This window comes from Cupressus sempervirens, chromosome 7 (assembly GCF_028749045.1).
Source record: "Cupressus sempervirens isolate cs-2001-9-10 chromosome 7, ASM2874904v1, whole genome shotgun sequence".
NCBI classification, from domain to species: Eukaryota; Viridiplantae; Streptophyta; class Pinopsida; order Cupressales; family Cupressaceae; genus Cupressus; species Cupressus sempervirens.
In genome coordinates this window covers 146,177,355-146,190,367 of record NC_143124.1, presented here as the reverse complement: position 1 = coordinate 146,190,367, position 13,013 = coordinate 146,177,355, and the positions used below count along the sequence as shown (strand labels likewise).

General features: G+C 37.9%; 1 protein-coding gene across 3 annotated transcripts in view; it reads left to right on the top strand.

Annotated features, from left to right (window-relative positions):
• LOC149545943 (magnesium/proton exchanger-like) overlaps nt 1-13,013 on the top strand; it is a 145,015-nt gene that overhangs the window by 61,082 nt on the left and 70,920 nt on the right. For all 3 annotated transcript variants that reach the window (XM_089790889.1, XM_089790891.1, XM_089790888.1), the window contains one exon: nt 10,256-10,431. In XM_089790889.1, the coding sequence (XP_089647015.1) occupies nt 10,256-10,431 (176 nt within the window). The remainder of the gene's footprint in view (nt 1-10,255; nt 10,432-13,013) is intronic.

Below are 13,013 nucleotides of genomic sequence, written 5' to 3'. Positions count from 1 at the left end.
GGTTTTGCTTCTTGTTTTTAATTTATTCAGTTGTATATCCTTATCAATCAGTTCGAATAACTTTCAGAGGTCTATTGAAGTCGAAAATAAGTCTTTGATATTGGAAATGCTACTGAGCCAAATTTACAGTTTAGTTGAACTGTCCAAGTCGTGTTTCTTGTCTTATATCTGTATGTGGAAGACTGAGATTATGAAAGAGTAGTAATCATTTTTTATTCTCATGCATAATTCATTTACCATAATTCATCTTTCTCAATCTAAATGATCTAACTTCCTCAGTCGATTAAGACTGTAATAGCAGAGATAAACCAGTAAACCATTTGATATATAATGAATATTCATGACTTGTCAAATAACAATAATACCCCAAGTTCACACTAGTGATTCGGTTATTATTTTGAACCCGAATAGTTTGGAAGGTATCCAAATGTTACAAGTTTAAACAAGCTACCTTGCATGGAATTGGATTAAAGTGACACCAAGGAAATTCGCCTGGTAGAAAGGCCAAAGATTGGTGAAGAGGTATAAAATCTAACCTGCAATCAAAGTCAAAATAAAATCAGATAACTAAGAAATAAAATACATATAATAGCTCATGCATGTCCTAATGATGAAACCTATTGTCAAGTCGAGAGGTGGAGATCGAGTTTACGAACCCAATTTGAAATCCTTGGCCAAGGTAGAAATAGGTAGATGTGCCAATCATGAGATTTTTGTTTGTTTGTTTAGATGCTTTAGTTATTTAGTAATAACTATTGGGACACTCAAACCACTAGATGGCTCAGATGGTTGGACTTAAGAACATCCCAAGCCCGATTCTGAGGTAGGGAGGGTCGTTTGATTAAGTTAGGATGTGAGGGGATAAGTATGGTCTGCGGTTGGGAGGTTAAGCCTATGTCAATGCTTCTCCTCTCACCAATGCCAAGGCTTGGACAACAAGACAAAGGGAACACTTCATCATTTCTGTATGTTATTTTACCTTTGAAAACATAGAAGCAAATGGTTTAGAATTCATATATAGGAATATATTAAATGCTTAACCTTATAGATGCTACTTTATTTACAGATGAACACATTAGATTGACAGCAATGTAATCATTTATTATTTCCTTTACATTCGTAGATTTTAAATTTACAAATAGTTTGAGTAGTGGTTATTTCTTTCCAGTTATAATTAGTTAATGGTAGTCATTGTCATATGATTTAGAATTAGTTGATAGTTAAATATTTATTTCACAACAATTATGAAAATTTGGTATGTTACATGTATGTTGTTGTCTCCTAATTTTGTTAGTTTTTGAAGTCACCAAGAGATGACTTTGCTTTTTTTGGAGGGGATGATGTTGTCTGGCAAAAAGGGTAGTTAGATAGTTACCAGTGTGGACACAATTGTGTCGTTTCATTGGCACTGTTTTGGACATTATAAATGTCGTGAACACTTATGTATTTTGGCATCATTATCATTGTATGAAATATCATTGTTGTGTACGGAAAGCATTTGATAATGAATAGTATTTTGCATTGAGTACATGTTTTCTTTCTTGTTCATCCATGGGCTGAACAATTGATAGCAACATTGAGGAGGAAGTTACGAGGGAGGATCAACTAACACATGATCTAGTGCACGTGTGGGACGTAGCTGTATACGAGTATGTTCGGTAAGAGGTAGAGCATAGGGATCTCCCCACCAATACGATATGAGCCAAACTCACTGTGAACGAGGCTATGTACGATCTCCTTGGGAGTCTTCCAAGATTGCTTGCACGAAGGTTGGTAGAGGTTGAGGAACAAAGATAGGCCACTCGAAGGGAACAAAGGAGGTAATAAGTACTACAACGGTTTTACCAGAGAACACATTGAGAGGAAGAGCCTAGAGATACAAGAAGAAATATCTAGCCTAGTAATTAATGCCCCTCTTTCCCAATAAAGACAGGAGGCAACAAGGAAACGCGTGGGAAGGATAGTGAGGCTGCAGCAAGGCGTCCCTTATTGGTACACCGATAAGAGGAAAGGTGGCGAAGACTGAAAACTATTGTTGAGGAATATCAACAAAATTGTATCACCTGTACTCAACAAGGGGGGGTGCTAGGCGTAAACACCATCGAGTAGGCATAAACACCATCGGGCATGGACTAATAACTGACACCACAAGACAAGGTGACACAAATAGTTCTAGAAGCGAAGCAGGAGAGTCAGAGTCAGGTGACACAAATAACTAATTTTGAGTTGTGGAAACTCAAGATGGAAGACATGTTGGAAGATCGTGACCTATGGGAAGCGACTACAAGCGCTACAAGACCAACAACTATAACTCAAGCAGATTGGGATATCAAAGACCGTAAAGCTAAGGGTCTCATAAGACTCTGTTTAACCGATGCAGTCCTTCTGAATGTTCTAGATGAGAAAACCGCATATAGTTTGTGGGAAAGACTTGGGGCCGTGTATCAGGCCGAATCTCTAGTGAACAAGTTGTTCCTGAGGAAGAAGTTGTATTCTCTACGAATGGAGGAAGGTGGATCCTTAATGGATCATTTAAATGCATTTAATCTGCTGGCTGCACAGTTGACATCTGCTGGTGTCAAGTTAGAGGAGGAGGATCGTTGCTACAGACTTTTGTGTTCTTTACCGGATTCATGGAACCATCTTGTGATGGCTCTCGGAAGCACATTAGTCACCTTCAAAATGGATGATGTGGTGTCTTCGCTGCTATCAGAGGAGATGCAGAGAAAGGCTTCCATTTCGGAAAAAGAAGCCCTTGCTGTTCGTGGGAGATCCACGGAAAGAGGAAAGAAAAATGACAATAAGTCTGACAATAAGGGTAGATCCAAATCCCGTGGGAAGTCAAAGATTTCCAATAAGTCCAAGGCAAAATGTTGGAACTGTGATAAGACTAGGCACTTCCGTAAAGACTGTAAAGAGCCTAAGAAGAAGAAGAAAGCCTCAGATTCTGGTTCTGAAAAATCTCAAGAAGATGGCGATGCATTCATCGTAGCTTTGGCAGCCCATGCATCTGATGATGTGTGGTTGGTTGACTCGGGTGCATCTTTTCACATGACCTCTCATCGAAACTGGTTCTCAAGATATGAAGAGTTCGATGGTGGAAAGGTGTACTTGGGTGATGATTCTCACCTGAAGATAGTTGGACGCAGAAGGGCCACTATCAAATTTCTTGATGGACGAGTAAAGGGAATCAATTGAGTTATGCACATTCCAGGTCTAGTACGAAACCTATTATCTGTAAGTATGCTGAACGATGTAGGTGTGCAAGTTGTTTTTTTGAAAGAAGGATGTAAGATGATTAGAGGATTGATGGTGCTTGCTAAGGGTACTAGGAGAGGTACTTTGTTTCAGCTAGATGCTTGTATTCCTCTATGTAACAGTTCTTCATCCTCACCATCTGAACGAGCAGTGAAGAATTCTGTGGTTATTGGTTCCGATGGCAATGCAAACACTTTGGAAGGAAAGCTTCCTGTAGAAAAGACAATGTTGTGGCATATGAGATTTGGCCACATTGGTGAGAAGGGTCTCAGAACCCTGAAAAACAAAAATCTCGTTGAGGGGTTAAATGATTGCAATCTTGAGTTCGACTTCTGTGAACACTGTGTATATGGTAAACAAAATCGTGTTCAGTTTTACTCTAGTTCTCACAAATCTTCTGATGTTTTGCATCTTATTCATTTTGATGTATTTGGTCCTGTAAAAGTTCCTTCGATCTCCAAGTCTGTATTTTTTTGTATCTTTCATAGATGATTACAGTAGAAGGACATGGATTTATTTCCTTAAAATTAAGACACAAGTCTTTAGTTGATTCAAGGAATTTAAAGCCCTTGTAGAGAATCAGACTAGTAAGAAGATTAAGTGTGTGAGAACTGACAATGGTGGTGAGTTTTGCTCAGTAGAGTTTGAACAGTTCTGTAAAGAACAAGGTATCGAGAGGCATAAGACAACTCCTTATACCTCGGAGAAAAATGGAGTTGCAGAGAGAATGAACACGACACTGATAGAGAAGGCTAGGAGTATGCTTAGTGGAGTTGGTTTAGAACAAAGGTTTTGGGCCGAAGCTGTGGCCACTGCTTGCTATCTGGTTAACAGATCTCCTACATCAGCCCTTGTTGGTAAGACACCCATGGAGGTGTGGTCTGGTAAGAAGCCTTCAATTAGACATCTTCGTGTTTTTGGTTGTGAAGCTTATGCATATGTTCCAAAGGAGAAAAGATCTAAGTTGGAAAACAAAGCTGTTAAATGTATTTTCATCGAGTACAGTGCTAGTGTGAAAGGATACAAGCTTTGGGATCCTGTGACTAGTAAGGTGTTGTATAGGAGAAATGTTATTTTTAGAGAGCTAACATCTTCTCCTATTGTGCTACAACCAGATGAAAAAGAAAAGAAAAAAGATGTTGTTCAGTTGCCTCCTACCCCTGAGAAGACTGAACAGAGAGACCATGTTGGGTCTAATGATGAGGAGAGCTCTAGCAGCTCTGATAGTTTAGAAGAAGAGGAAGAACAACCTCAACCTCAGCCCTTGAGGAGATCCACGAGAGAAAGAAAGCAACCAGAAAGGTTTGGTTATTCTATGTTAGATTCCAATTGTGCTTTTGCTTTGATTACTAACACTGATGAGCCTAGATCTGTGAAAGAGGCTTTGGGCATGGAAGATGCAGGTTCCTGGATTGAGGCTATGGATGATGAGATGGCTTTATTAGAGAAAAACAAAACATGGGACCTTGTACCTTTGCCTAAATGGAGAAAACCTGTTGGCTGTAAATGGGTGTTCAAGAAGAAATTCTGTGCAGATGGCAGTGTTGAAAGGTACAAAGCTAGATTGGTTGCAAAGGGGTATTCACAGGTAGAGGGAATATATTATGGTGAAATATTCTCTCCTGTTGCAAAGTTGACATCCATTAGATTTCTGTTATCTCTTGCTGCATCATATGATTTAGAGATAGAACAGATGGATGTGAAGACAACTTTCCTTCGTGGTGATTTGGAGGAAGAGATTTATATTTCACAGCCTGAGCACTACATTGTTAAAGGTAAAGAATCCTTTGTTTGCAGATTGAAGAAATCTCTATATGGTTTGAAGCAATCTCCTAGGATGTGGTACGTTAAGTTTGATGCCTTTGTGTTGTCAATTGGATTTGTAAGATCGAAATCAGGTCATTGTGTATATTTCAGAGTTGAAAATGATCGCCTTCTTATTGTTGCATTATATGTTGATGACAGCACAGTTTGAGATGAAAGATCTTGGGGCAGCTAGGTACATCTTGGGTATGGAAATGAGTAGAGACAGGTCTAACAAAAAACTTTGGTTGAGTCAGAGAAGTATGTGAAGTCTGTGTTGGACAGGTTCAGCATGGCAGATTGTAGACCACTATGTGTTCCTATTTCAGTGGGAACAAAGTTATCTGTAGATGATTGTCCAAAATCTCCTAGTGAGGTGGAGGACATGAGTAGAGTACCTTATGCTAGTGCAGTTGGCAATCTTATGTATGCTATGGTTTGTACTAGACCAGACATTGCCCAAGCAGTGGGAGTCCTAAGTCGGTTTATGGCTAATCCTGGACGGATACATTGGGATGCAGTTAAGCGAGTATTCAGATATTTGAGGGGTACATCAGATTACTCCATATGTTATCATGGTAACTCTTCTGGATCTCCGCATTCAGTTTGTATTCATGGGTTTGTGGATTCAGATTGGGCAGGTGATATTGATCGCAGGAGATCCACCAGTGGTTATGTGTTCACTATGTTTGGTGGTGCCATCAGTTGGATGAGTAAGCGACAACCTGTGGTTGCTTTGTCCACTACAAAAGCTGAGTACATGGCTGCTACTCATGCTTGTAAGGAAGCCATTTGGCTTAAGAGATTGTGTTCTGATGTTGGTGTTGATGCAGAACAGATTACTATTTGGTGTGACAGTCAGAGTGCTATTTGCCTTGCGAAGAATCCAACTTTCCATGCCAGAACGAAGCACATTGATGTGCAGTTTCACTTTGTGAGAGATATGGTGGAAGATGGAAAGGTAAATTTGGAGAAGGTAGATACTGTGAAGAATGTTGTAGATGCATTAACGAAACCAGTGGGCACTGAGAAGTTCAGATGGTGTTCGGAGTCTATGGGCCTTTCGGCCTATAGCCGTTAGTTCCTGTCATGTTCCTGTTGCTCTTACAAGGTGTTCGACAAGTGGGAGAATGTTAGGAATAAGGTGTCTCAACCTTGTATAATTCCTATTCTTATTATTGTTTGTTTTGTAAAATGTATTTTTGCAAATAATATGTAAATGTGAGTGTACATGTCTAGTTGGCATGTTGATCACTTACATGTGTCGGCATCTTGAAGTGTGTGAAGGAGATCATGGCTGAAATGGTTATGATGGATTCCTATGACGCGTAAGAGCTATTTAAGGAATAAGCTATGACAGGTGTAAGAGCATCTTATGACATGAGGCCTATTTGGGCACCCAAGAATGAGTGGTTGGTGTGTGTAAGAGAATATGCCAAAAATAGGTTGGTATGACAGATTCCCTTACACTTCTCTTGTGACCGCTATTTTTGGCGGATTCTATGACAAGTTGTCATTGTCTATTCAAGGGATGGACGCCCTTTTCTTGGTATTAGAAGTACATGTGGCATTGTGCATGTTTCTTGGTGGTTGAGCTATGAAAAACGCCCAACTCCATTATGGGCATTTTGTTGGGTCTTAAGATGTTCATAAAATGAGTATTGCATGTTGTAATGCAATAGTGTGATAGATGAAAGTTTGCAGGTACTGAGGTGCTGCTAGAGTCTTTATTGTTGCTGTTGAACTTGCATTGCAAGTGTATTGTAATCTTGTGTTGAAGATAATACATTGTGCAGGTTTTGGAGGGGTGGGGTTGTTTTACCGAAAGGTTTTTCCCCATCGGAAAATCTTTGTGTTATGTGTTCTTTCTCTATCTATTTTCTGTATGTATGGTTGGCTACAATATTGTTGTTTACATGATATTGAATCTGTAAGTGTAGAAGATTTTTAAAAGGATTTGCACCATACTTTTCTTATGAGATTAGTGTAGGAAGCTGTTTCCGCACCTGAGTTTCCTAACAATTCGTCCCAATTGAGAAGACTGTTGTCTCCTATAGTGACTCAACACTATGATCACTGCTATAAAAATCAGAAGTTTCAGTGCTCATATCATCCACGCTGTCTTCAAAAACAAAATCCACATCAAGAGATTCTAAGCTAGCAATGGTAATAACTGCATCTTCTGGACTCGCACTATACCCAACATAATCAACATACTTACATAAGGAAGTACTATCCTGAAAATTAGACCCTGTATTACTCATATCCACACTACTATGTAAGGGAGTACTATGCTGAAAATCAGACCCTGTATTACCCATATCCACACTACTACAAACAGATGTAAGATTGCCATCAAATGTAGTTGGCGTGTCCTCAACATTTTCTGAAGCACTAACTCTGGAATCCTCAAACTGCTAGAACTCAATGATTCTGTCCTCTAATGAAACAAACATGTCCATATGTCTTGCGTAGAATCTTGAACATCATAATTGTAAATAGGACTACTGGCTGCCCCACTAAGCACATGATCTTCTTCACCATGATTACCAGTTGCTGAAAATTCATGGTGAAGACCTTTGGATGTCTCGTTTGTGTATAACACTAGTCTATTTTCTTGCATTCTCACTGAAGACCTTTTAAAAATGGAAACCATATACCTAGTTGGCCTGTCAATTGTCGCTGGATCTGAAAGTCTTGCTTCCATCCTTTTTTGATGTTGTATAAGCTTTTTCATGCTTTCTACTTGGGCATTTGTTTGCTTCTTGTTATTCAACTAGTTTCCATATTCATTAGATTTCCTGTATTTATCCCATAATTGGAATAAGTGCAAGAGTGCTGGTCACTCAAATAACAACAACAAAACCAAGATAATAATTTTTTTTTCCGCGCTCGATGGCAAGAAACTGCTCTGATACCATTGTAAGAGCCTTACTGACTCACACTACTGCAATGCTGGATAGAGTGTTTTGGTTTTTGCAATTTTTTTTTAAATATATAATTTTTGGTATATTCAAATGCATATAAAATGCTGAAAATGAACCATTAGAGACAACTACCTAAAATGACAATAGCAAACTAGGAAATTGCATTCTTATTACTTGCAATGTTATTACAAATAATCTTCTTATAATTCATGAAATAAAATAGGAACATGTTGATGAATGGCATCCAAATTAGTTGCAGTAGACTTGAGGAAATGCAATGCCAAATTTTGTGTAGAGAATATTAAGGAGGTGATGCTATTTTGCAACAGTATTTGGTCACCTCACAAGTCAATAAATACCGCAATTTCCAATGCAACTTTTTGCATCCAAACTCTGCTATATAAATTAGATAACCACAGCCTCAAGAACACCTAACAGTGGCATCCAATAGCAGCAGCCAATCGCCTTAACCATTCACCAAATTCTGGCTGCTTATAATGTCCATGTGTTTGCAAGCTGAAACACCAGTATGCAGGAGCAAATCACCTTTAAAGTCACAGTATGAAACGGTAATGAAGGCAAGCCAAAACTACACCAAACCTGATATGAATCACAACTCTCGTAGCCACCAAAAATTCCTAGCAATGACATCCCAATTAGTTAAAAACTCATGCCAAGAAGATGAAATGGTTGGTGTCCAAACCCCAGATTAATCTTCAGCAAAACTTAATAATTTTGGTATACAAGAGCACCAAAATTACCGCCAATACAGTCAGAATCAATCACTAGATAATCAAAGCACAATTCACCACAATATTTTAGTGATTCAAAGTGCCAACAGAGAGGAATCACTCTTTAAAATCCTTGTTGAAAGTTGAAGCCCTTTCAGCAAATTCACAAAATAAAGAAGTCAATAGGTAAGAGAATAATTTCCTTTCTCACAAAGCATTGCTTTTATAATAAATAAAGATGACTTCTTCAAGACACCTTTCACTTAAAAGCCTCTTTGCTTTACACTTAGGCACATAATTGAATAATACAATTTATTAATTCCCTTTGGCTCAAAAATGACCTTTTCAACCATATTATGATATTCTGACACACAAGGTCATTGTTTTTTGTGCGCAAGATTTTAAACTTTTCAGCTCAGTTTTAATGAGCTATGACCTTAAGGTGGCCAATATACAATACCAACAAAAATAACAACCTCAACATATTTAATTAAATAATAATCATAATTCACCTGCCTCGTGAAAATGGCCGAAGAAGCATCAAAATGAAATTTGACAACACATAAGTGATCCTGATGCACAAAGACAATGAATGAACCTAACGGAGTGACTTATTAAAAATAGATGCACCCTCCAAGATTCTTGGAGCCCAAAGCTAAAGCCAGATAAAAAAATGGATACCATCACTCAACTCCTCTAACTCATTTGAGCTTATCATAACCATCTGTTGACTTACTATAATTAGTAAGTCCCTCAAAATGTAGCCAAAACTCACAATTGGCCACTGGAGAGCCTAATAACTCCACAACAAGGTCCTCTAAATACCAATATCAGCCTATAGGGACCCAATGATAGACTGAATCAATCAACTCTAGGGAAACTAAAAAATTGGGACATTATATTGTTTGCAACGGTTCAAAGAATTGCCATTAAGACTGATCACAGCCTTTATACTTGCTGTGTGAAATCAAAAAAGGCAGCCATAGGGGTTTATGGTAGCCATGTGAAGTAGGGAAGGTGACATCAGAGGGTTTTGGAGGCACTTTTTGAAGGATTTTGCGTCTAGGATGCATTTCTACACAAGTGCCTAAGAATTCTATCAAAGACATAATCGTGTTTCAACTTCTGACATCAATACAAAGCTGCAATAATTTCTAGGTTTTTAGAAAATAGCAAAGTTATATGTCAATACATTTGTTTATCATTGCATATATTTCAGCTTCTTGAATTGCAATAAGAGGAATCATTGGGCATAGTTTGCAAAGTAATTTGAATTACTGGTATTGTTTTTAAAAATATTTATTTTCAAAAAGAAGCATAAAACTCTGAAAAAGAATACAAAATTGCAAAATCAATATCCAACAGTGACATTTGAGAAGGGGAAGAACAAACAGGGTTCTTACAGTATAACTTCCATTTTAATTAATGTCAAGTTGTTAGATAATTTGAAATCCAATAAGATTATTCCTAATTTATGTTAGATTTAAATGTAGGCAAGATGAAGAATAACTCGTCATGATTTCCCAATTTTTGTAGGTTTGGGCCCTGCAACACTTGTTGGTTCTGCTGCATTTGACTTGTATCCTATTCATGCTGTTTGTGTGGTTATTCCAAGAGCGGGCACGGTGAAAAAAATCTCAGATTTGGGAGTATGGTTGGTAGAGCTTTTGTGGTCTTTTTGGGCATATATATGGCTTTACATAATAGTCCAGGTACTTGAGATGTTCCAAATTGTCAGTCATTGAATGGTTGATTTCTGTATTGAGTTATTGTTAAAATTAACTCTACACTATTATGAATGATTTTTTAGAAAAACTATTCATACATATTATCGATTCAATTTCAATGAATGTTGCATATTCATCTAGTATAGGTTTTTAATATAAATCTGGGTGTTATATGTGTGTTATAGTATTTTAAGCTAAAGTCCTTGAGAACTAATTAAATCTTAAGACTAAAACCTAAAGCTTTGAAACATATTTATGCAGATTATACAAGTTTCTCTATCAGTTTTGCATGAACATAATTTACTAATTGACTATGTTTCTACCTTGAAAGTAAGCTCTAGGTTGTTAAAGAGAATACTGTATAATTCCCAGTTGATGGACACACACATAATAGTCCATCATGGCATTTGAATGTGTGTGTCTTCTCCAATTCTATTTGTTAAATAATAGTGTATCATGGCATTTCCACCGATCTATTAATCATCATGGTTATAGTGGAAATTTTCCATAGTTCCAACATAGCATCTTATGACACTTTCCCCTAAAAAACATGAACTCCCAAATTGGGTGCTAAATTCCTAGAAAATAGGAATCCATTTTATACACTAACCTTTTCAGATAAGATGCCACCTCACGAAGAGGTCCCACAAACATGACATGACATTACAAAATTAGAAAATTAGTATATAAATATATATCCACCAAATAATTAAATTATTCAACATGTTAGAACTCTAAGGTTGTGTAATGTCCCTGTTTTTTGGTGAGTCTATGCAGTTGATGGAGTTAACTCATCATAGCGACCCTTGTGAGCTGACAGGGTGTTTTTGGGGGTCCTAGTTGTTAACTTACTATTTTAGTAAGTTTATTTTTGGCAGTGCAGTGGGTGGCTCTGGCAATTGGTTGTCACTTACAATAAATAAGGTTAATAATTGCATGAACTCTTATTTATTCAATAATTATTAAGTGCATTATTATTACAATATTTATATTATTATAATAATGACATTTAGAGATATTTCTAAAATGTATGTTGGAAAGTATCAAGTGTTGAGCTCTTTTGGGAAACTTCCACAATTTTTTGAAGTGGAGTTTTTTAGGAAACTTTGGCCAACGAAAGATTATAAATGAGAGCTCATTTCATTGGGATGCTTTATCACAGGCTATTAAAGATCATTTGAATTTTGATAAGTTCTTGACTAAAAAATGGGAGCATTCCAAAGTGAGGCCGGGACTTGAGACACAACTACCTTGACAGACTGAGTTATAGCAAGTTGCCAATAAGATGACATTGGAGCACTTTGATGGTATTGGGAGAGTTATAGCTTGAGCCTAGATTTTTATTTGGCTTTGCATCCTATGTCAGATTTGGAGTGTTGCATCTAGATGGAGCTGCCCATGACTGGTGGTACTATGGGTTAGTCTCTTTGCAACATGATCAGATCACTTCCTATCAGGAGTTTGTGGATCACTTGATTGAGAGATTTGATAGGAAGGATCCGGAGGTGTACTTCCGTGAGTTGGCTCAATTAAAGCAGTCTAGTGGATTGGAGCGTCACATCTGTGAGTTCCAGAGGCTTTTAGTCATGATTTATGATATTTTGAAGCGGAAATGGGTTATGTTATTTATGGAGGGATTGATTGAGCCACTCCGTAGATGGGTGAAGTCATTGGACCCATCTTCTCTACAAGTAGTGGTGAGGAAGGGATGTGACTTGGAGTCCTCTTTTCGAAGCAAGGTTGCTTCAATATCTTCTGCTCTATTGCCTGATGATGACGACAAGGGCAAGTTAGTGGGGAGGTCTGATGACACTTCTAGAGAGGATTTGAGGAGGTGCCAACTTTGCTATTGGTGCAAGGGGGCTTTCTTGAAAGGTCATACTTGTGTGTTCAGGCCGAAGGGAGTAGCAAACTGTGGTATGTGGGTTTACACTAATATGATTGAGGATGAATCACAACATGAGGATGTCAATGAGGATGATCATACTAAGGATAGAGTTCATACAGTGATGAGTATTTATAGCTTGGTATTTGACTCACATGTTTAGGATTTGCATTGGGTACAGAGATGGTCTGAGCCTAAGCTGGATTGCCTACAAAATGATTTGGTGGGCATAATGAAGGAGAGTGTGTTGAGATCTAAAGATTTGGCTGTTAGTGATGTTCCAACTTTTACATCACCATCATAGGTATTTGATGCTATGTTGTAGGTCATTTTATTGGTGTTGATGATGGTATTGGCATTCAGTTGGTTCAGTGAGGACTGGGACATCACTTGCTTCTTATGGGATCCTGGTGAAGGATTTTGTATTACGCCGGATTGCTTGAGGACAAGCAATTTTGGGGAGGGAGGACTGTAATGTCCCCTTTTTTGAAAAATCTATGCAGTTGATGGAGTTAGCTCATCATAGCGACCATCGTGAGTTGACAGGGTGTTTTGGGGGTCCCAGTGTTGAACTTATTATTTTTAGTAAGTCTATTTTTGGCAGTTGCTATTTTTGGCTTTGGCAATTGGTCGTGACTTGCAGTAGATAAGGTTAATAATTGCATGAGCTCTTATTTATTCA